This window comes from Lagenorhynchus albirostris, chromosome 13, assembly GCF_949774975.1.
Source record: "Lagenorhynchus albirostris chromosome 13, mLagAlb1.1, whole genome shotgun sequence".
NCBI classification, from domain to species: domain Eukaryota; kingdom Metazoa; phylum Chordata; class Mammalia; order Artiodactyla; family Delphinidae; genus Lagenorhynchus; species Lagenorhynchus albirostris.
Genome location: NC_083107.1, coordinates 62815219 through 62840762, shown reverse-complemented (window position 1 = coordinate 62840762; position 25544 = coordinate 62815219). Strand labels below are relative to the sequence as shown.

Here is a 25544-nt window from a genome sequence, read left to right as displayed (position 1 = left end):
GATCCCTTACCTCCAGCTCAGTGCTTGGTGCTTAGGAGCTACTCAATAATTATCAAGAAAAATTGAGTCAATGGTTCTTGTTGATGCTGATGACCACACTAGGCTTAACTTTTTTCTTTTTAAAATTTCGTTTTCTGGGACTTCCCTGGCGGCCCGGTAGTTAAGACTCCGCGCTTCCAATGCAGGGGGCGTGGGTTTGCTCCTTGGTTGAGGAACTAAGATCCCACATCCTGCATGGCCAAAAAATAAAATATTAAAACGTCTTTAAAAAAAATTTCATTTTCCACCTCTGCATGCTATCTTTTTAACGTTCTACATTTACTCAAGTTATTAGACATTGAGCTTAAGCATTCAGTTTGGAAAAATTTCAGTAATGTAAATAAGTAAATAAATGATTCAACATCCTTATTTATCCCTTCTAATTTGTTGTAGCTTTCTCTGGACCTCTATCACACAGAAGATGATATTTACAAACTATCACTGGTGCTGGAGCCTAGAAATTCTAAATCGGTGAGTATTGTTTTCTCTCTCAGGTTCAGTGACAAACACCATTATTTTATATTTACAATAATTGACCATTACAGTAGTGCTTTGTGATCTAAAGATTGAAGAATTAAAAAATCTATATTCTTCCCATTTTACCAATGGAACAGCTTAGCCCTGACAGATAATTATTTCTTCACATTAGAAGCTAACAAAGAAGAACATCATTTCCAGTTACTCTGTTTTATTGTTGATCTTCCATTTTCCCTCTGAGAACCTGCCCCGCCCCCAAAAAAGAAGGAACAATAATTTGAATGACCATTCTAGGCTTTTTTTAAAAAAACTGCTTCTACATAAAATTAGATTTAATAAATTTTAAATACCCTAATCATAATTCACAAATTTCTCTACTAATGATTCATCCAGCTCAGAATTTCAGTATCACATTGGATAGAGTCTCACTTAATTGATAGCTGAGTCTTAGTAAAAAAACATTATATAATGAGTTGAAGAAACTGAATTACTGAATGTACACTGCTCATTACTCTTATCAAGTGGACTGTAGCTCAGCTATGCTTTGCACTAGTAAAAAAACAAATATCTGGGTGAATATGAAATTTACAATGAGGATGAGGTTTGCATGTTGAAAAAAAATTTCTGTCTGCTTCTTATATCCTGAGATCTGTTTTCTTATGAAGGTCTCATTCATTACCTCCGTACCAGTTGAGTTCTGTGGCACATTGCCAGCAACCCTAGGGCCTAAGTCTGTCCATCTATTAATACCTACTACCATTCTGAACCATCGAACTGAAAGAGGCAGAATGACTGTGAATGCTGTTCACAGTAAAGGCCAGGTGGGAGACTATGAACTTGAGTCTGAGTCAGTTGACCTGGTAGCATCTGTTCTTAAAATAATGTCTATGGTGGTCCATCACCATGTTCCCCTCCCTGCCAACTCCAAGAAGCCCATCTCCTGGGGACACTGCAGAAGGCAGCCATATGGGAAGATACAGCACAGGCAAATGGAGGGGTTAGGACCAGACTCTTCAAAGTTCGCGTGATGAAGAGAGAGCTAGAAAGAAAAGTAATGTTACTGAAAAAAAGGAATTCGTAAGCTCCTCCCTCATTCCATAGCTTTGGTGTGATGAAGCTGTCCTGTACATGCACACACAGCATTGCCACCTCCTGACGCCTTCCTTTACCTATAACTAGGCACCTTAATTGCCACCTGTTGGTTGTTGGATGCCTGGCAGGTCATAATATATATGTTATCTCATTAACTCTGTTAAGGAAACAGAGTCTGGTGAGCATAGGTGTCTTACACAGACCACAGAGCCAGTCAGTAGGAGAATTTGGAGTGCTCTCAGGAGTCTGCCTTCACCGCCTGTGCTTTTTCTACAGCGTGATGCTGCCCATTATTTTCCCACCACCCCTTGTTCAGAAACAGGGTAAGAATGACCATTTTAGCACACATGCCTGATCTGTGCCTTTTAGATTTACTTTGGTTTATTTTCAGGATTAAGTTTTACCAATTTTAGGAGACATTTCCATCCAACATAAAAAAGTCTTTTTATCTCTTGTAAAAGCAGAAGCTTTCAAAGCCCCTTCCAAGTGCTAAAATCCCATGAATCTATGAAAACACATTTCCCAATCCCTTTCTGTCTCTTCTCTAAGTGGAATGTCACCTTATTTTGTATTTGGTGTTCGACGCATACTGGTAACTAAGAACAATTTCCCATCAGGATTATATTCCTGAGAGCCTGTAGCTTTAATGTGCTTACAGTTAGCACTGGCCAACCTCACCTAGTTAGTCCCAGAGCTTCTCAACCTTATTCTGTTCATGGCACCCTTAGTGCCTCATAATTGTTTGTGTTTTAATTCATGTCTCAGTTTTTTCATGCTCCCTCTAGGTCAGAAGAAATACCTAACAGTTTCACTTATAGAATAGTTAGGTCCAAGCAACTAAATATGTATAAACATTGATGTTCTAATGGCTTATTACCTGCCTGAAAAAATAATACACACAGATTGAAAACAATAACATTTTAATTTCATTCTTAAATAACCACAATTACTAATGGATATGTGTGCCTGTTGGGCATGGTACAATTTCTTAAATCTTGGAATCAGATTGGATACTGTCACCTTTATTGCTTGTTCCACATTGATTTTTTGCTTCTCAGGGGCATGATATCATTGATAGAAAGATGGCATGAGCTGATGGGTGAATTGTGAACTATTTCAAGCTGGTAGTTCGTGTGCTATTGACAAATATTGAGTATTGCTGTATTTCCCTCAGAAGTTTGAAATATCTTTCGGTAACCCTCTGAGTTCGTCGCAGTGCTCCAGAGGAGAGGTGTGCCTTGCTGTATAGTTTGGGAACCAAGGGTTTAATCCTTTATTATATCGACAAGATGAAAGGCTTGTGTGTGTGCATGTGTGTGTGTGAGAGAGAGAGAGAGAAACTGTGTGTGAGAGTGACCATATTCAGATGGCAGATAATTTTTTGTCCTGTTTGTAGCTCACAGCAGCACCCACCTCACAACATTGGTAGAGGCTTAAATCTTTACAGTTACGCCTCAACTCCTCTTGCAAAAATGGTTATCCCCAACTCGGTATCAAATTTAAAAACAACCTGCTAATACAGGTTTGTATGCATGCACCAGCAAAAATATTTCATCATATGAGATCCCTAGGGAGAGGATACGAAGTGCACAGCACTCTTGGCTCCCAATAGGATTGTGTTTCACACTTGTGTTGTGTAAACGAGTTATATATTATTACTACCATCTTCTCCACATTATTAAGTGAAAATGTCTTGCACGAATGTGGACGAACCTGTGGAGGAAACAAGTTCACCAAAGCGGGGCTCGAGAGAGCTAATGATTAGCCAAACCGTCAAGAACTGATTAAGCATATTGAGAGATGCTGGTAAGATGACATAAACTTGGCTGTGCACTGCTGGCCACTTACTGCACACACCTAATTTATCACTAGCACTAACTATTAAAGAATTAGATAACTGGTGTTTTATGTGCTTTGTATTATACAAGCAAAAAATTGTATGGATTGTTACAGAGATGTTTAAGGGTGTTTTAGTAGTATCTGGGGAACTTGGATAGGATTTTTGGGTGAGCTGGGAGAGCAATATTTTTTTCCACCTAAAATAATACAATCTAGGCTGCTGTTAAACAAAATATGTATTTAGTTACAGATTAGATTCTACAGACAAATTGCATTAACAAAATTTTCACTGATGTTTTCAAAATATTTAAGTACTACATAAACAGAAGTTTTTACTGATATTAATATGCAAAACTTATATGGCTTTCTCAGTGTCCCTGGTCCAAATTGCTCGAGGCCCCAGATAAAGTTGAAAAATGTGTGTGTTTTCTGTCAGCAGCCTACCTCCCCTACGACGCCCACCAAGCCCGTGGTGCCCCTGGAGTGGGCCTCAGGCGTGATGCCAAAGCCAGATCCTACAGTCATCAACAAACACATAAGGAAATTAGTTGAGGTAAGTGGTTGAGGGACAGTTAAATGTGAGCAGTTAAAAGGAGGCCCCTTTCTCTTTCCAGAATATTCTCTGGTTGCCCAGGAATCAGATGGAGTCCATGAAAACAGCCCTCTAGCAAGTAAGAGCAATTCAGTAGACACTTAGCTCTACCTGGCACTGGCTTCTGGGGAAGAACCTCCCAGGAAGTCCCCCTTTCCCCTTCCTGTCTGTCAGTTCTCACTTGCCCAAATACTCTCAGCTACTTAGAACCCCTCACTTCCCCAGGCATTTGACACTTCTGTCATTGTTCCTGCAACCCAAGGGACTATTTGAGGATTAGAATCTACTCATTAAAACCCACATGGGGGCTTCCCTGGTGGTGCAGTGGTTAAGAATCTGCCTGTCAATTCAGGGGATATGGGTTTGAGCCCTGGTCCAGGAAGGTCCCACATGTCGCTGAGCAACTAAGCCCGTGCGCCACAACTACTGAGCCTACGCTCTAGAGCCCACAAGCCACAACTACTGAGCCTGCGTGCCACAACTACTGAAGCCCACATGCCATAACTACTGAGGCCCACACACCTAGAGTCCATGCTCCACAATAAGAGAAGCCACCCACTGAGAAGCCCGTGCACCGCAACAAAGAGTAGCCCCTGCTCACCGCAACTAGAAAAAGCCCTCAGGCAGCAACAAAGAACCAATGGAGCCAAGAATAAGTAAATAAATAAATAAGTTTATTATTTATAATAAAAAAAACCCACATGGGTCACCATAAAATGCTGGATAAATTGGTTACCTGAGGGTAGGAAAAAAGACTGTAAGTTGAGTAGTTTCTCCAGCTGTATATATTTGGGGGTCTGTGACACCGCAGCGCAACAGCATTTAGGTCAGAAACATCACTTAATGAAGGGCAAGATTGTGTCAGAATTTTCCATATTAAAAACAACAAAAAAAGAGTAGATGCACCAATGTGGGAAAGATGGAAATATCTCAGACACTAGAAATTGTGATTGTTGATTAAACATCTCCCTTCATGGACTAGTACATCCTCAGATGCAATAGGAACAAGTCTTTGGGATATTATGTGCTCTTTGCTGGGAAAGGACGTTTACAGAAAAAGAATGTTCTATATCTTGGATTATCCATGGAACTATGAAGTGCTGAAAGAAAAGTTGCATGGGGCATGGGAGTCAGGAAGGGGAGATTAGAAAGGGTGAGGGAAGGGGATGAGACAGCCATAAGGTCCAGTGGAGACCATGTGATGATGTGGTAGTGACAGACCCAACGTGGAGCCAGGGAAGGTGGGCAAAGGATCTGGGTGCATGGAGTTGCAGCTCAGGAAGGTCTAGAATCAGGAAATGAATGAAGTATTTTTTCTCCTACTCTCTCCTCTGCTTTTCTCTGAATGCTCACTCCATTCTCTGCAGACAGACTTTCCTTGCTCCACACGAGGAGCCTCTTTCTCCCCCACCCCTTTGTACCTTACCTCTTTTCTCCAATTCCAGTTTCATGGGGGAAGGTTGGCCCAGTTTGGTTAGATTGAGTACTATTGATTTAATTGAATAAATGACTGGGTTTCATTTGAATTTCCATAATGAATTTTATTCCAAAAAAATCTTGTACTCTCAGTATAAATACGGGTATTAAACTATAAATCGTAAGCACTCCATAATAGTTCATTTTTAAGCAATTTTGATTATGGATAAGCATTGATAGTGAGACTTGCAAAAAAATTCAGTTATTTATGGATAAACTTGTAATGGGTGCTAAACAATCATATTTTTAATTAAGTAATTTGTTCATTTATACTTTGCCTACTTCCCAAAATACTCCTGAAGCAGTTGTGCCCTAAGGCAATACAGATAATATATAACAGAATCCACAGGGGAATTGCCAACAAACACATGAAAGAATGTTCAACATCACTAATCATTAGAGAAATGCAAATCAAAACTACAATGAGGTATCACCTCACACCAGTCAGAATGGCCATCATCAAAATATCTACAAACGATAAATGCTGGAGAGGGTGTGGAGAAAAGGGAACCCTCTTGCGCTGTTGGTGGGAGTGTAAATTGATACAGCCACTATGGAGAACAGTATGGAGGTTCCTTAAAAAACTACAAATAGAACTACCATACGACCCAGCAATCCCACTATCGGGCGTATATCCTGAGAAAACCATAATTCAAAAAGAGTCATGTACCACAATGTTCATTGCAGCTCTATTTACAAAAGCCAGGACATGGAAGCAACCTAAGTGTCCATCAACAGATGAATGGATAAAGAAGATGTGGCACATATATACAATGGAATATTACTCAGCCATAAAAAGAAACGAAATTGAGTTATTTGTAGGGAGGTGGATGGACCTAGAGTCTGTCATATGGAGTGAAGTCAGAAAGATAAAGACAAATACCATATGCTAACACATATATATGGAATCTAAAAAAAAAAAAATACGGTTCTGAAGAACCTAGGGGCAGGACAGGAATAAAGACGCAGACATAGAGGATGGACTTGAGGACACGGGGAGGGGGAAGGGTAATCTGGGACGAAGTGAGAGAGTGGCATGGACTTATATATTCTACCAAGTGTAAAATAGATAGCTAGTGGGAAGCAGCCGCATAGCACAGGGAGATCAGCTCGGTGCTTTGTGTCCACCTGGGAGGGTGGGAGGGAGATGCAAGAGGGAGGAGATTTGGGGATATATGTGTATATATAGCTGATTCACTTTGTTATAAAGTAGAAACTAACACACCGTTGTAAAGCAATTATACTCCAATAAAGATGTTTTAAAAAAAAAGAAATCACAGGAGAAAGATTGCTTCATTATAACTGGACTCTAAGTCAAATGTTTGCATACATGTGTTTGCAGGGAGAACTTACAAACTTTTTGAAAATCCAATTTAGCAGAGGGCAATGGAAAAATCTTTTTTCTTTTTTTTTTGCTGTACACGGCCCTCTCACTGTTGTGGCCTCTCCCGTTGCGGAGCACAGGCTCTGAACGCGCAGGCTCAGCGGCCATGGCTCACGGGCCCAGCCGCTCCGCGGCATGTGGGATCCTCTCAGACCAGGGCACGAACCCATGTCCCCTGCATCGGCAGGCAGACTCTCAACCACTGCGCCACCAGGGAAGCCCAAAAAAATCTTCCTTATTTTTCTCTGATTATAAAGAAAGCCAGGGCAGTCCACTGGTTAGAACTCAGCACTTTCACTGACATGGCCCCAGGTTAAATCCCTGGTTGGGGAATTAAGATCCCGCAAGCCACGTGGTGCAGCAAAAAAATAAAAAAATTAAAAAGCTGAATATTAAAACATTTCAGAAATAGAAAGTTTTACTTTCAGGACTTGATGTCTCTTCTGTCTAGGGTTAATCACTGGTAAATTGTAGATCATCTTGTATGATTTTATTCTCCCCCCCCATACACACACACATATATACATGTATATCTTTGAGAAAGCTTGTTCAGTTATTTCCTTAGAACAATTCCTAGAAGTGGAATTGCTGTGTCAGAGTAAGCACTGATTGTCCTCCAGAAAGATTGTGGCTATTTGCTTTACCAACTTGATAAAAGAGTGCCTATTTTCTCATAACCCTAGGAAATTATCAATTGTTTTAATGTTTTCCAATTTGAGAGATAAAAAAAAAGTTTCATTAGTATTTCCATAATTACTAGCAGAATTGAATGTCTTTCCATGAATGTATTGTCCATTTGTATTTTTACTTTGGTGATCCTCTGTTTTCCTTTTGTGTCCTCTCGTAAGTGTTGCAAATGATTTTCTCTGTCATTTATATTTAAATTTGTTAATTGAGCTTTTTTGATTCAGATATTTTGCATTTTATTGTAATGAAATACTTTTGTTTATGACCTCTGACTTGGATGTCGTCCTAAGAAAGGTCTTTCCTACTCAAAGATAATAAAACATGAAAAATATTTTTATCTATTTACCTTTGGTTTTTTTATAACTTAATTTTTACATTAAAATATTTAAGGCATCTGGAATTTAGTTTGGGGGCAATTTATTTTATAAGATTATCAGCCATTTAACTCAACAGCAATTATTAGATAACCCATAATTTCCCTGTGGATTTGAATAGATACTTTTGGATATTCTGAATTCTTACATACATATGGATCTGTTTCTGGACTGTACTCTCTGCAGTAAGTTGCAATACCATGTTGTTTTGACTAATGTATCTTTGATTTCTGATAGGGCACATTTCCCCTCATTACCCGTCATTGTTTTAGTTGAAATATAACTGACCTTCTAGGTGTTCTAGGTGCACAACATAGCGATTCAATATTTCTACACATAACAAAATGATCACCACAATAAGTCTAGTTACCATCTGTCACCATACAATGATATTAAAATATTACTGACTATATTACCCATGCTGTACTTTCCATCCCGTGACTCGTTTATTTTATAACTGGAAGTTTGCACTTCTTAATTTCCCTCACCTATTCATTCATCCTCCCACTCCTCTCACCTCTGGCAACCACGTGTTTGTTCTCTGTATCTATGAATCTGTTTCTGTTTTTTTTTTTTTGTTTGTTCATTTTTTTTTAAAATCCCACATACAAGTGAAATCCTATGATATTTGTCTTTCTCCGCCTGACTTATTTCACTTAGAGTAATACCCTAAGGTCTATCTATGTTGTCAAAAAAATGGCAAGATTTCATCCTTTTTTATGGCTGAGTCATATTCCATTTTATTTATATACCACATCTTTATCTATTCATCTACTGATGAACACTTAGGTTGCTTCCATATCTTGGCTATTGTAAATAACGCTGGAATGAACACAGGGATGTATATATCTTTCAAATTAGTGTTTTTGATTTCTTTGGAAAAAATACCCAGAAGTGGAATTACTGGATTGTATGATAGCTCTGTTTTTAATTTTTTGAGGAACTTCTATACTGTTTTCCATAGTAGCAGCACCAATTTGTAATCCCAACAACAGTACATGAGGGTTCCCTTTTCTCCTCACCCTCACCAACACTTGTTATTTGTTGTCTTTTTGATCATAGCCATTCTGACAGGTGTGAGGTGGTATCTGTGTGTGGTTTTGATTTGCATTTCCCTGAGATGAGTGATAAGTGATGTTGAACATCTTTTCATGTGTCTGTTGGCCATCTGTAAGTCTTCTTTGGAAAAATGTTTATTCAGGTCCTCTACCTATTTTTTAATTGGGTTGTTTGTTTTTTGATATTGAGTTGTATGAGTTCTTTGTATATTTTGAATATTATCCCCTTATCAGAGATATCATTTACAAGTATCTTCTGCTATTCAGTAGGTGGCCTTTTCATTTTGTTGATAGTTTCCTTCCCTGTGCAAAAGCTTTTTAGTTTGATATAGTCCCAGTTGTTTGATTTTGCCTTTGTTTCCCTTGCCTGAGATCATTACTCCTCATCTTAAACAAACAATTTTAGGTTATTCTCAACATGTTCACTTCTATAGGAACTTTAGAATCAATTTGTTCATTTCAAACAAATTCCCACCGGGATTTTGACTGCAATTACGTTAAATGTATACTTTGATTTTTGAGATAATTTAACATTTTAAAGTTTCATTTTCTATTGTCATGGTACTGGCATTTGTGAATTCACCAAGCCTTACTCCTACTCAACCCTGAGGTCTCAGTTGAGACCTTGCTTTCTCCAGGAAACATTTTAAAATCTCCCTTCTCCCCTCCCCCAGCACTCTGTCTTTATCCTCAGCATTGCACTTATCTCATTATACCATAAAGGCATCTCAATTTTGTTATCTCCCACTAGATTCCAAGCTCCTTGATAGAAAGAATAATATGCTAGTTATCATTGCTTTCCCAGTAACAATTCAGAGGCTGATTCGTAAATAGTCATTCAATAAATATTTGCCTTTCCTTTGCAGTCTGTGTTTAGAAATTATGACCATGACCAGGACGGGTACATCTCCCAAGAGGACTTTGAAAGTATAGCTGCCAATTTTCCCTTCTTGGATTCCTTTTGTGTGCTGGACAAAGATCAGTAAGTTTAATTTTGTTTTATTGTAATGCAACTGTCCCGAAGCAGAAAATTACTACGAAAGGAGAGCAGGGAAACCTTTAATTTATGTCTTGACAGAGTTGATCCTAGTGTATTGATGAAAGGTGTCTAAGGTGTCTTTTCACTGATTTTTTTCTTGGTGTCCACAAACATGACTGGCTGGATGGAATCACAGGGCAGACCACATCATCGGTGTTAAGTACAAGTGCTCACTTACAAATTAGCCCAGCTCTCCATTTCCGATTATTACTGCTGCAACTTAGCTAGTTCATCAACCCCAAAACCTCCATCAAAAAAGAATAGAGACTAAATATAGTTAGATCTAGCATGGTGGAGTCCTCAGCATCAGTGCACCCAGGGGCAATCTTAAAAGTCATCAAGTAAGTAAGATCTTTTTCTACATTACTTACGATCTTCAGGAGAGCCGGTGATGGCTGCAGATAGCCAAGAAGTGTTTATGCTTTGTTTTTTCATTTGCTAGTTCAGAGGTTGTCTTGAGAAACAAAGGAAAAAATATATTTCTCTTTAGCTTCAAATGATTCATGGGAGATTAAATAACTTCAGAGGCTAAAACCTGGATCATTAAAAAAATATAATGATTAAAAAAAACATTTGCCAAGAAACCCTGGCATTAATAATTTTATCACTTCATTTTTAGTTATGTGAGATCAGTTCCTAGTTTAAAAATCATCTGTAATGAAATGCTGGATTTTATATTGGTTAAATGTCCAAGTTATATCACATTAAAATTCTCTAATATTTTTGTTGGTGTGAGAATTAAACGAAAATTAAAGCCTTGGTACTTTATCATAAACGTCTTAAAACCTTAATCCATCTTCATTGTATAACAGAGAATACTTTTAAAATAAAATTAAGTTATTAGAAACATACACTTCCTTTATAAAATAAAACTTAAGTTTTATTTTATAAAACTTACTTCCCACTAACTACCCACTTCTTCCCTCAGTTTGTTTCTGTCAGTGACATGTTCGTAGAACATGAACTTAAAATCACTTCCCAGTCTTCATTTTGTTTCTCTGCCAGTTCTTGTTTGGAACAGAGAGTGTCCCAGCAGATATATTTTTTTTCCTAAAAAAACTTTTTTCCCCTAAAAATGAAGGTTTAAAGTATTCATAGCTTACATGATTTCTTTTGTCAGACAGGCTTAGATATGTTGATTTTGAGAGAAGAATGGACCATCCAGGAGAAGATTCTAACAAGTTGTCAAAGATATGGCGCCAAGATTCAGTAGAACGGTTAGGGCAAGAGGTGTAGATTGTTAGGTCTTCAGCCCAGTCATGTTAGCTGGAGTTCCAGGAGTGTGAGCACAGTCTGATGGGAAAGTTTAGAGGAACATGAGCACGGGGACCTGAGGAATGCAGCTTCAGGGACTCCTCTCCCCACGTGCAGCAACTGAAAGGAAGACATGGATCCTGCAGAAGAGCTGGCAAAGGAGGCACATAAGAGGCAGGAGGGAAACCAGGGCTACATGGAATCATAGGGGACTGTGGAGGAGGGAGTGTCAAAAAGGAGGAAACCTGTCCCATGTCACATGCTGCCAGGAGGTCAAGTTCAAGGAATGAGAAAAGGCTGCTGAGGATGTCACTGTGACAGTTTCAGTAGAATGGTGGGTTAGAAACCTGATTATATGGAGGAAAGAGTAATTGAAAGAAATGGAAAAAATGTCTAATGAGTACTCTTCTTGAAAACTGCAGAAGTAAGAGAAGAAAAAGGGAAAAGACAAATGTTGGAAATGGAGGCATGATTGAAGAAAGACATTTGTAAGGAGGGGAAGTCCTGAGTGTATTTGTAAACAGAGGAAAGAGTGAGTGACAAGATGCAGCAGGAGAAACATGGTCCTGGAGAGGCTGGAGAGTGGGGGAGGGGAGAATGACCCCAAGAGAGGACCGACGAGATATAAAGGAATTCTGAACTGGCATGGAAGGGTATGGAGAGAAGGCAATATGCAGCTCCCTTACGCCAATGGATTTGATCTTTTTTGGTAAACAAGAAGTCAGGGTGTGTGGTGGTAGATGCAACCAGAGTTTCTATGTGGAGAAGATCTGGGAGAATCACTCTAGTGAATGGTCTGTGAGCCAGTAAGACATGAATGAAAAGATTACCAATGGTAGTGGCCTGGATGACATCAGGCAGAATGAATATGAGAATGGTAGGTCCAGTTTTCACAGTTTTCTGCCTTTCTCCAGCAACCTGATTCTTGCAAACTCTATTGTGAGGCAAAGGCTAGAAAGGAGATGTCTTTCTGGAAGCTACTACTTGGTAATGAAGAAGACTTTCTGTGCTGCAGTGCACAAGCCACACACACACACACACACATGCACACACACACATATCTTCTGCTTGCTAAGAAAGCCTTTGACACTGAAAGCTGTCCTTTGAGTTTCTCTCTTTTCAGATGTGACAGGAAAGTGAACATTCCCCACCCCCCACCCCCCGCTTTTGTCCAGAAAGGTTTGGGAGGTGAGTGATTTAAGTGTGGCAACTACTTAGCAACATGGCATTCAAAGATCCCTCTCTTCTTTGATTCTCTTCACAGGGATGGTCTAATTAGTAAGGATGAAATGATGGCTTACTTCCTGAGAGCTAAGTCCCAACTACACTGTAAAATGGGACCGGGATTTGTCCATAATTTTCAGGAGATGACCTATCTCAAGCCAACCTTCTGTGAACACTGTGCAGGATTTGTAAGTCTGTTTTCCATTGCTTTCTCTTCTATGTAGTGATTTGTGCAGTATTCTGAGAATGTGGGAAAATGGTACATGAACAGAGTCGATTGTCTGCCTTAGATCCAAAGTAAAACATGATGGCTCCCTGAAATTAAACATTCAATTAAAAACAAAAGCAAGATCTGCACATTTAGCTATGTTCTTTCTAGGAATGCAGGGCTGGAGAAGACAGGGAAGGTTGGTGAGGCGTATTAACTCAGGAGAGCAGTTTGTCTGTTAATACCTGCCAGGGAAACGTTCTGCCCAATGAGCCAAGGCATCCATCACTGAGTGCAATTAAGTGGTATATTTATTATAGCCGGTTCCTCTCAGTTCTTGTTTCATATGGTGTCAGTCACTAGAAATCTATCATGATATGGCTCCATAATTCATAACTCAGAAAGGAAAAAAAAATCTTTTCGAAGAGAAGATGGTTATAATAATAAATAACATTTACTTGGCATTTGACAGTAATAAAATATTTCCTGAGGCATTAGTGTAATTAATCCTCATAACTAGCCCATAAGGTGGGCCTTTTACTCTCCCCATTTGCATATGAATGTAGAGAGGTCCAGAGAGGATAACTCAAGTTTCCCAGGTTTTCACAGCCAGTAATGACTAGAGCCGGGACTCAAACTCTAGTGTTCTGGCTCTACCTACACCACTGCAACAAATGAAGGTTGTACACCTCACTTTCCCACATCTGATGATCCTTTAGCAACTAAGGTCATGTTTGGCCCTGGTGTTAAACAAAGACCCTCGAGCTCTGAACATCTTCTAGTTGATATCCAAGTAATGTAAGATGGAAAGTGTAGTACTCTACACAAGGGTAGCCCAGCTGCCAGGTGAGTGGCATTTGTCCAGATGCCAGCTCAGTTTTGTTAGCTTCATTCAGCAGTCATGTCCCCCTGTGGACCCGTATGGAATTCGTAGCTGATATCATATACGCTCCCATTAAATTACATTTTTCGCTTTCAGTCTTGAATAACTGGCTTTGGGGAGCCAAAGGGCAGGCGTTTGAATTCAAGCACACACCCCGCTGAGAACAGGTAAATTAGAGACAGTGGTTACCTCAAAGATGGCCCCCCGTGATCATAGAAGCTGCTGTGATCAAGGGGCAAGGCAGCCTAGCCAGCTCTCTTAGCCCACCCCAGGGAAGGAGAGGTTCTCCTACCAGCTACACCACTGGGATTGCATCACCTGACCATTTTATCATCAAACAAATACTTTTCCTTCTTCATGTATCTCTCTTCTGATGGGAATGTTTGCCTGTATCTAGACCTGAAAAATGCTCAAGTGGTACGGAGCCATGTGTAACTCTCTCGTGCAGAGTGAGGCCCAGGGAATCTGTTTGGCCCTGGCCTGGCACAGCCAAAAGTCAGGCTGAGACATCTGACCCATGGTGTGGTGTGAGAATTGGTAGGTTCTTATCAGATCTCAAGGTCTTGTCTCTGCTCTCCAGTCCTTCTGGATGTCTCTCCCTTCCATGGAGGCTCTGGTTCTATAGAAGCAGCAAGGTAGGCTTTCTTGGGAGCTTCCACACACTTCCCTCCCCAACTCATCAGAGCGGATTTGCTGGCGCTAGGTTTTTGATGCAGCTGTGATCAGGTCGAAAGCTCTGGACTTGGAGTCCAGAACTCTGACTTTGAATCTCAATTCTGCCCCTTATTAATCTATGTCCTTGACCAAATTATTGATCATCTTTGAGTTGCTGTTTTCCTATCTGTAAGAGGGGGTTAAGACTTACCTGCCATGTTGTTGTGGTATTAAATGATATCAGACATGTTGCATACCACAGAGCTCAGAGTGAATCTTTCTCTTTTTTTAGTGTTCCTTTATGCTTTTGGAGTTTTATCGAAATTAACTCATTCAGAGTTTTAATATCCCTTTTTATTTTTCAAAATATACTTAATTTCCTTGCTACAATTTGAATTGATCTTTACTCACACACCTTTTTTAAAAAGCTCTTTGGTTTTCAAAGGGATTTATAAATACCATGCTCTAGCTGGGTCATTGAAAGGAACTGTGGGGGAATAGAAGGAACTATTTTTTAGTGCTTGGACCACCTGCTTTTGAAATAAATTCCATTTTAAGGGTAAGGAAGACAAATAGACACTGCTTGAAATACATTGATTTTAGAATTAGAATTCCAGAGCTGAAAGAGTTTTGCTAATTCCCTTATTTTGAGCTCTGGAGAAGTTAAGTGACTTCCCTAAGGTCACATGGATCACTAGCAGCAGAACCATGACTCATGTTTAGTTCTTCTTACTCCCAGTCGAGTGCTCCTCCCACCACAGTCACTCCAAGTCTTACAGTAGCCTCAGGTCTCTAAATCAGAGACTGTGGGAAGTACCCTCTCCTGTCCTTGGCTGGCACGCTGACCCAGAGCCTCTTCGTGCCTCGTGTTGTCTCCCGCTTTTTTTTTTTTTTTTTTTTTTGCGGTACGCGGGCCTCTCGCTGTTGTGGCCTCTCCCGCTGTGGAGCACAGGCTCTGGACGCGCAGGCTCAGCGGCCATGGCTCACGGGCCCAGCCGCTCCGCGTCATGTGGGATCTTCCCGGACCAGGGCACGAACCCGTGTCCCCTGCATCGGCAGGCGGACTCTCAACCACTGCGCCACCAGGGAAGACCCCCTGCTTCTTAAGTAAGCATTAGCAAGCAACGCCCTGACTTGCCCGCCTCATGGGACTCATGCTTGACTTTATCTTCTTCAGCAGTTTCTGCAGCTGTGCTAATAACGTGCCATAGCCAGAGATTTGGATGCTTCTTAAACCTTATCCTGTCTTGTCCTAGATCAGCGGCTTTTGTTCTGATCACACACAAAACTCCCAGGAGCAATGGTTTCCTCTCTTTCCCTGAAGTGACATACTCTTCACATTCTTCTTTTCCTACTTACTAGCTATGAGATCTTGCCAAATGACTTCACCTCTCTGTAGCTTAGTCTCCTCATCTGTAAAAATGAGAAAATTATTATTACCTATCTCATAAGGATATTGTGAGCATTAAATGAATTGCTACATGGGACTTCCCTGGTGGTGCAGTGGTTAAGAATCCGCCTGCCAATGCAGGGGACATGGGTTCGATCCCTGGTCCGGGAAGATTCCACATGCCATGGAGCAACTAAGCCCATGCGCCACAACTACTGACCCTGCACTCTGGAGCACGCGAGCCACAACTACTGAGCCCATGTGCCACAATTACTGAAGCCTGCACTCTAGAGCCCATGCTCTGCAACAAGGGAAGCCACCACAATGAGAAGCCCGTGCACCGCAACGAAGAGTAGTCCCCGCCGCCACAACTAGAGAAAGACTGCGCGCAGCAATGAGGACCAAACACAGCCAAAAATATATAAATAAATAAATTAATTAATTAATTAAAAAAATGACTTGCTACACATAGCTTAAAACTGTGCCTTTCACATAGCAAGAGTTCATTAAATGTTAGCTATCATTGTTATTTTTGTTATTACTATTACCAAGGGCTCTGTGAGGAAACGATTTCTCATCGCTACAAAGTTTCCCAAATGTGGGACCTTGCAAATTATTTAACTTCCTGCATCATCACACTCACCTTTTATAAAAGGGAAGCAAACTGGATTATCGTTAAGATCCTTATAGCTCTGACAGATGTGATTGGCCTACCCACCCACTTTCCTTTTCCGTACTGACACCTCCCCATCCCTTTTCCAGTCATCCTAGGCACCTGAGGCCTCGCTTCCAGTTAGTTGTCTTAATAATCCTTCCTGTCTCCAAGGCAAAGTGTTGCCCTGTCCCAAGAGACATTTGCATTTTAATAATGTTTTCTGGAGGACCAAATAACTTTTAAGGCTCAAAGGAATCACTCTCCACTGATGGAATTTCCTTGTCAGAAAGAGAGTAAGGAGCAACTTTCCCAAAGCCTTGAATCCCTTCACATCAGTAGCTACTCTCCTAGGGCCATGATGCCCACACTCAGGGCATTGTTCTGCTATCACACATTGTGAACAACACTCCCATCAATGCCAGTAGCCCACCAGCCCTCTTTCTTTCAAAATTATTTTATTAGGTAGATATCAGCCACTTAGCCTAACCACTCAAAGTGTAGAAATGGAGCTTCTCCAACTTGAGCTAAGCCCGTTTAATTCATCAGCACTGTATGTTCCTGATGCCCCTGGTTCCCATATGCAAGTGCTGCAGGAGGCCTGGGAAAGAATGTGGGAAGTTCCCTTCTTCACAGAGATTACAGTGTGGCAGAGGTTTGTGAAGACACCACCACCAGGATGATGCCCCTGAACCGCCTGGGCAAACACTCCCTTGTTAAACTGTAGGCCCTCACATCTCTCCTGAGACTCTCGTCACTTCCTACATCCTACTCCTTACTTGCTTGGCAGAATCTGAGCCTTTTCTGCATCTCCCACAGCCCCAGCACAGGCCAAACACGCAGCAAATGCAGAGAATAAATATACAAACAAATGCAAAATCTTTTCCTCTTCTGTATTCTTTCAAGGTAGAAATGCTTCTCAGAAGAGAATCAAGCAAAATCCAAATGCTTTAGTGGGATGCATTGCTTGGGTCGCTTAATTTACCGTAGGGGGCGCCAAGAGCAGCTAGTGTGATTTTAAAAAAAAGCAGAGGGAGCCAGGGGCTATCAAAGGCAGAGTGACAGAGTCTCCCTGTGAGTTTTGCTGAGAGCGCATTATGCCAAAGTCCAATAAATGCACCAACATCAGTTTCCCATCCCAGCTCCCGTTTGGCTCCCAGAAAGAAAAGGGAAGCAAAACTCCTGTTATTGCCCCAGCTGCGGTGGGCTGGGAGAGGGTCCTTCTATCTGACAGGAAGGGTGTCAGGAGCAGCTACATCCTGTTTGTGCTCCACCAGGCATCACGTTTCCCAGGACTTCCTTCTCTGTGGCCTTGTTTTCTTTCCAGATTTCTCTCCAGATTCCCTGACATTACTTTGTCTTTTGTTACAGCTCTGGGGCATAATCAAGCAAGGATACAAATGCAAAGGTAAATGTTACTTTGTTAAAATTTTTATTTTATTTTATTTTTTAAATTAATTTGTATTGGAGTATAGTTGCTTTACAATGTTGTGTTAGTTTCTGCTGTACAGAAATGTGAATCAGTTATACATATACATATATCCCCTCTTTTTTAGATTCCCTTCCCATTTAGGTCACCACAGAGCATTGAGTAGAGTTCCCTGTGCTATACAGTAGGTTCTCATTAGTTATCTATTTTATACATAGTAGTGTATATATGTCGATCCCAATCTCCCATTGTTAAAATTTCTAAATGTGACTTTTGGGGCAGGAATCATATTTGTCTGAGGGAAACTTTTTTTTTTTTTTTGCCGTAAAACTTTTTTTTTTTTTTTGCCGTATGCGGGTCTCTCACTGCTGTGGCCCCTCCCACCGTGGAGCACAGGCCCTGGACGCGCAGGCCCAGTGGCCACAGCTCATGGGCCCAGCCGCTCCACAGCATGTGGGATCCTCCCGGACCGGGGCACGAACCTGTGTCCCCAGCATCGGCAGGCGGACTCTCAACCACTGCGCCACCAGGGAAGCCCTCTGAGGGAAACTTTAAAGCTCTTGGCATCACAGAGAAATTGGGGCTTTGGGGCTACTGGCAACTGAAGAGTTAACGGTCCAGTAAAGGACTCCCTGAAGTTTTGGAGATCCCAGGCTGGAATTTTACCGCTTGTTACAAAGAGCAAGGAAACCACACTTATTATCCCACACACATCTAACCCCTATCTCTAAGATGTCTTGCCCATCATCAGCACACATTTAAGGTGGGAATTCTGAGGAGGGCAAGCCTAATGGAAATACTGTATATAAGAACTTTGTCCTTCAAGGGAAAAAAAAACCCATGCTCATTTCTGTAATACATATGCGTTTCTTTCTACTCTCACATAGCTATTCCTTTCTCTACTAAATCACAGATGATGATGAGAAAAGAGGAGATACATTTGCCCCTTTCAATGAATTTGTTCATATACTTCCCCCATTTAATTGAAATTTATAGCAATTGAATAAATATATATTTGATAAATGCAATAGGAATGTTTGGCTACTTGTAGATATATGATTATTACACATTATTGGTGTTCAGAAAACTGCTGGACATTTTATGCAGACTGTTTATACTAGTTCTTTTAAGAATCTGATAATGCTCTTGAAAAATATAATAAAGCCACAAAATGAAATATCTTAATCACAGAATGCCTTCAGATTAATAATGTTCCCTTGTGATGCCTTTTTTCTCAAGCTGTCTTTCAGTATTTGGCCCTCATTTTACATGGACAGGGAACTTCCTTGAACCTCTATGGGAGCCACCTTTTAGTGCTCAAAAAACAAACAAAAAAACCCTTCCCTTTTGTTCTCTGAATCAGTTGACTTAGTCTAACTTGAATTTTTACTTTCAAGCAGCAGAGATACTGGTTTCTGCCCCTTATCCCCTAGACACACACAGACACAGACAAACACACACACACAATTTTGTGAAGATGAAAATCAATTAAACCCTAGAATCTCTGTTCAGATGGTATTTCTCTTAAAGACATATAGAGTGAAAAGTCTAATTAAAATAGACCAGACATGTCATTGCAATTTGATCTTTCCCTGATGTTATTAAAAAATCATTTGAGGGCTTCCCTGGTGGCGCAGTGGTTGGGAGTCCGCCTGCCGATGCAGGGGACACGGGTTCGTGCCCCGAACCGGGAAGATCCCACATGCCGCGGAGCGGCTGGGCCCGTGAGCCATGGCCACGGGGCCTGCGCGTCCAGAGCCTGTGCTCCACAGCGGGAGAGGCCACAACAGTGAGAGGCCCGCGTACAGCAAAAAAAAAAAAAAAAAAAAAAAAAAAAAATCATTTGAAACAAGACCATTTAGGGGAAAACGGGTATTGGAAATAATGAGAAAATTCCTCTTTGATGGTGAGAGAAATATACCCTATAAAATGATCATATCTGTTCAGTGATTTCAGAGAAATGTAGGACCCTCATCGTATGAAGTAATTGTGTTGCTATCTTCCAAAGTGGCCAAAATTTTGTACCCCAAGTAGCAATTAATATCTACTTTCTTAGCTAAAGCATCTAATGGGAAGGCCACAGAATCTGCTGCATGCCATTTCCAAGCCATAGTCAAATCTGAGACATGTTTATTGAGCATATGCTCACCTTGTCTTCTGCTTCTATGCCAAGAAAGGAAGCAAAAGATATAATCGCTTGCTCTGGAAAAGGTTTTGGGAAATGAAGAAGAATAGAAAATGCAGACAAATACTGAACGGAGGGACACCTTGCTGTAAATATTTAGAGGCAACTGTAGGTCCTGGGAGAGACTAGATGCTGAGGTTTCTCACCCTCATTCTGGCTCAGAGAGCCTCTTTGTGGAGAATCCATCTTGGTCTGGAGAAGAACCCCAGTTCCATGTAATTTGCATTTAGTTTTGGGCAAAGGCAACTCCCCATTCAGGCTGCCCCTGCTTGTTGCTCCCCAGCACTTCAGTGAACTGTGTAGAAGAAGCAGCTGGACAAATACAAGAGAGAACTTTAGGAACCCCAGGAAGGGAAGAGAGTCCCACTGGCCCTTTTACTAGACCTAGACACACCCTGTGGACCTGAGATTAAACACAGAAACAAGGGTGGGGGAGGGGAGGCGTGAGAGCCCAAACGCCAACCTGGAAGCCTGATCAGCACCTGACGTGTGGTTCACACTAATCACCTGTGATACTTTTGGTTGTTTCAGACTGTGGAGCCAACTGTCATAAACAGTGCAAAGACCTCCTGGTTCTGGCCTGCCGGAGATTTGCCCGGGCGCCCTCCTTAGGCAGCGGTCATGGGTCACTGCCTGGAAGTCCTTCGTTGCCTCCAGGTAATGTCCTCAACTTTCTTTCCTACTGCGATTTCTCTCTGCTCACCTTCCATGCCTGCACTTTGGTTGGGTTCTAGATCTAAAGCTAGTCAGAGCCATTATAAACATAAGGTCTTGAGGGTAAGCAGCAGTGGCTAAAGACCCTTGAACCCTACATGCTCCTTTTGGCTTTTGGGTCTCAATAACATGCAGTTCACCTGAGGTCAATATCATTTCACCTCTGGTCTGTTCCTCTAGGACCTTACCCGTAGGACTCCTGTTGTTTGCACCCACTTTGACGGTTTGCTGTGAAGCAGTCAGATGTATGATTAATCACAATAATCACAGTAATCTTTCCCCTTCCAGTGCAGGATGAGGTTTTCGAGTTCCCTGGCGTCGCAGCTGGACACCGAGACCTGGACAGCAGAGCCATCACACTGGTCACAGGCTCCTCTCGCAAGATCTCCGTGCGGCTGCAGCGGGCCACCACCAGCCAGGCCACCCAGACCGAGCCTGTGTGGTCAGAGGCTGGCTGGGGGGACTCAGGGTCCCACACCTTCCCCAAAATGAAGTCCAAGTTCCATGACAAAGCAGCAAAGGACAAAGGCTTTGCCAAGTGGGAAAATGAGAAGCCCAGGGTGCAGGCTGGTGTGGATGTTGTTGACCGAGGCACTGCGTTCGAACCAGACCAGGATGAAGCTGACATGGTTGAGACCAGACAGGATGGTGAGGTCAGTGCTGGTCAAACCACAAATAAAATCAGAAGAGGGAGGCTGAAAGCAGCTGAGATGAGTGTTATAGTGAGTCCACAAGGCAGCCTGGTAGTTTTGAAAGCAGAATGGTTGGGAATCAAGACATATCACTTTTAGTCTTGTCTTTGGCTAGTTATGTGACTCTGGAAAAATGGTCTCTTCTCCTTGGACATCAGTTTTATGATGTATAAAACTGAACCGAATGGGTTCTAAAACTCAGTGAAGGTTTCTGTGTCTGTATACTGACATGATGTCCAGGGACCCTTGACTGTTGCTTGTATCCAATATAACAGTACGCTATACCCATCAGCTTAGTTTTCTGAGCTAGAATCAGGGTCCAAACTCAGAGGAGGCAGTGAAAGCAAAAGACATGTAGATAGAGAAGGAGAGCTGGAAACTCTTGCCCCTACTTAAAAAAAAAAAAAAGGGCTTTTGTCAGCATCATGGAGGAGACGGTGGTGAATATCAGAGACATGGGGACCTCAGGGTTCTATGTGTCAGGCTTTGCCTCCACACAAAAAGTATGTTCAAATCATCCAAAGCAAATTGGGAAACATATGGAATTTGTTAGAACAAGCTGAAAATATAAATTGATTCAAGATGGACTTAGATAAATTTATTAGTCAACAGTCCATAGTGTATTAAGAAAAAGGATTTGGGGAAATTGGTGTCACATTCCTAACCTAAAAGTAATGTCATGGAGGGAAGCCATTGCCTCCCTACTGAATCATTTTCATAAACAGAATATTAGGTTAGGTAGAGACCCTACTGGATCAAGCCAGTGCTCTTTTTTCTCATGACTGGTCCTCCACATTCCACCTGTCCTCAGGAGATCTAAGCGCACAATCTCCATAGTTTCCTATGATGAGAAAATCGCCAATGACCTTTAACCAAAATTCCTCTAGTTCCTTCCTCATCGAAGACAATTAGTAAGGATGCCGCACATGGTCTTCAGTAGTATGAAGTTTATTGTAAGTTCCTTCTGAGCCATTGTTTCCTTTCTTTTAACACCAACTTTTTTTTTTTTTTGTGGTACACGGGCCTCTCACTGTTGTGGCCTCTCCCATTGCGGAGCACAGGCTCCGGACGCGCAGGCTCAGCGGCCACGGCTCATGGGCCCAGCCACTCCGCGGCATGTGGGATCTTCCCGGACGGGGTCACGAACCCGTGTCCCCTGCATCGGCAGGCGGACTCTCAACTACTGCGCCACCAGGGAAGCCCTAACACCAACTTTTAAACAGTTTTATTGAGATATAATTTATGTACTATAAAATTTACCCATTTAAAGTGTATAATTCAATGGTTTTTAATATATTCACTGAGATGCACAACCACCACTACAATCTAATTTCAGAACATTTACATCATGTGCTGCGTGGACTACATGATCTTTTATTTCCCTCTATAAATCTTGAGTATACAAGGCACTGATCATTTGAGATGTTCCCTTGAAATTAACTGATAAACTGCTTTCTAGGAGTAGTCTTATTTTTTTAAATGAGATGCAGCCATACAACAGGTTCTGATTCGTATTGCAGGAAGGCTGACTTCAGGCTGAGGACACTGAAGGCAACTGTGTTGGCATTTGGAAGGAGCAAGATGAGACGCTCTGAAGAACACTCCAAAACTCAGGAAGTTATCTGAAAAGATATCTGGACATTTACTGCCTTGTGACACTGTGGGATCTCCCTGATTGAACTATGGGACAGAGGACTTACCCTATGAACTATTTATTTCCTCCTTCCCTGCTCCTAGTGAGGTGCCACAAAGACTGTGTTATGTAGTTGGTAGTTTTCTCTCCTATCTTTCTCTAGAGCCATTTATATACGGGTGAAATGAAAGCTTTTGTGCATGTACTTGATATTCGTTCTCTAAACTCAGACTTTGCTTTTTCTGTGAGAATGTTATTTCAGTATTTTTATAAACTTTTGAGGGGGGTGTTTAACGAGGAGTCGATTTAGGGGTCTTTTTGTGGGCTTTTTGGACGGGACCAGGACTTACTTTTTTGAGGGACAAGGAAGCTCTTCCAGACTTGGAAGGCAGTGGTTCTTCTAATGATGATCTGCTGCAAGGAGAAGCTGTTTACATTGTTCTTACCATACAGTTGCTATTATAATGTGTAACAAGTCACACTTCTATAATCATATAAGTCTTGCCAATTCTGTATCACTAGGTAGCTATGACACAGTCATGAAAACTATCCTAATATTTATCATTGCCATGGGGGGAAATTAACTAAATACATGTCCCATCTCACTAGGTTTAGCCAGCTTTCATAAGACTGCTATTAAGAAGTATGAATAACAATTTAAAAAATCAATTCAAGTTTTTGGGAATAAAATTCAGGAGAAAAACAAACCATCCCTCAAACCCCTTACTGAAATGCAATTTTTAAAATTCAACCAGCAATTTTTAAAACCTCAAAATAGTTTTGAGAATTTTGTTTGTTATAAAAGAAAACTTTTTGGTTGTGAAAGAGAGCTCTCATGCTCTTCCTCAGAAATTGCCATCATGATTAAGAAGAGTCATAGAAAGCAAATCATCACAAACCACCTTTGATTAACATTTCATTTAAACTTTTAAAGTATCAATATTTTGAATATCTTCCTTTGACCCAACATTACTAAACGCGGGTCTGTTTCTTACATGATGAGAGAAGAAAGAACTTGGTTGAAGATGTTCAAAAATAGAGATGGGTTTGAGCCTATGGCTGAGGAGAATGACCTGCTACCAAGTGCCCAGTCAGAAACTGGACCCACAGAGGTGCACTGGTCTGCATTTGGTAGTTTAAGTGTATATAATCCACATAAGACTGAATTTGTTTCTTTTGGGGCAGTCGCTTCAATAAAAAAATGCCTTTCTTCTCATTTTCCATTAGGTAAATGAAGACAGTTCTGTTCAGCAAACACTTGTTGAGTACCTGCTCTGGGCAGGTCCTGTGTTAGATGCACAAAGAGGAACAACTCTTCGTCTCTGCCCTTGGGAGCTGAGAGCCCATGGGCATTTAAGGCAAGATGACCCCTTAAAATAGAGTTTCAAATTAGCTAGAACTGACTTAATCATGCCAAACAGATTCAGAGATCAATTTGCAGAGATATTGCAAGTTAAATGAAGTTATTAGGTGAGGGAGTTGTGATTAAGCTCAAAAATGTAAGAACTCACCATTTGCGAGCACCTCAGAAAGCAAATAGCCATCCCCAGTGTTGGTTCCATGTATATATACTCTCTATTCCTATTCATAAACGCAATGAAATACATGTTAACAAAATTAAAAAGAGAAAACGGCAATTTAAGTACAAGAAACCCTTCTTGTGTGTGTGTTTTTTTTGTTAATGAATGTTAAGACTATTCTTTTTCTTCTCAAAGCAGTTATTTCACTTGCCACTTAGTTTGGGTTATTTTTGATTTTTCACATATGAGAAGAGTTTTATAGGATCAGCCTTCCTGTTACAACGATACTAAATGAACCTCGAGTAAAAACAAACCAAAAAAATAATAAAACTAACATATTATGTGTATATATGTACGTAAACTATTTTTGTATATGTGTGTATATATGTGTTTATATGTATACACAGGCATGCAAACACACACACATACACACACATACTACTATTATTACTTTGCTGAAGAGGAATTCGAGTCCATAATAAAGCTGCTTTATAATTTTGATTATATCATTTACTCATAACCAATGGTGACTCTGATGTTTCCAATATGTCAATTTCCCATAATCAATAAAATAAGTAAATTAGGCAAACCCATGGTGGAGCAAAAAGAACTATGATGGTTGGTTCCTCCAGACCTTCCTTTTGTAGGTTTGATGATCACTGTCAAAGCAAAAACAAAACCAAACTCTTAACAGTGAATATTGGGAGTTCCCTGGTGCTCTAGTGGTTAGGATTCTGGGCTTTCACTGCTGTGGCCTGGGTTCAATCCATGATCGGGAACTGAGATCCCACAAGCTGAATGGCACAGCAAAAAAAAAAAAAAAAAATTAATAATATTAGATACCAAGAGAGGAAATGTTAGATACTGCAACTGGGTCTTCATTGAAGGATGTGCTAATTGTATTGATGCTTTTTGAGATCTGCCTAAATCAGAGAGTGATCCTAACCGGTATTTGAACATTTTATGTTGAGTGGTGTTTCCTGAAGCAATAATGTCCCCAGATTTCCATGGTAAAACAGCCTCTCCAAAAGACAGAGAGGTTTGCTGTT

At 41.0% G+C, this 25544-nt stretch overlaps 1 protein-coding gene across 3 annotated transcripts in view; it reads left to right on the top strand.

Annotated features, from left to right (window-relative positions):
- The window catches only part of RASGRP3 (RAS guanyl releasing protein 3), a 103686-nt gene extending 79059 nt beyond the window's left edge, over nt 1–24627 (top strand). For all 3 annotated transcript variants that reach the window (XM_060169272.1, XM_060169271.1, XM_060169270.1), the window contains 8 exons: nt 433–510; nt 3884–4000; nt 9885–10000; nt 12576–12723; nt 17694–17730; nt 20468–20593; nt 20939–21303; nt 22863–24627. In XM_060169272.1, coding sequence (XP_060025255.1) covers nt 433–510; nt 3884–4000; nt 9885–10000; nt 12576–12723; nt 17694–17730; nt 20468–20593; nt 20939–21303; nt 22863–22871 — 996 coding nt within the window. In that variant the 3' untranslated portion in view covers nt 22872–24627. The remainder of the gene's footprint in view (nt 1–432; nt 511–3883; nt 4001–9884; nt 10001–12575; nt 12724–17693; nt 17731–20467; nt 20594–20938; nt 21304–22862) is intronic.
- The last annotated feature ends 917 nt before the right edge of the window (nt 24628–25544 follow it).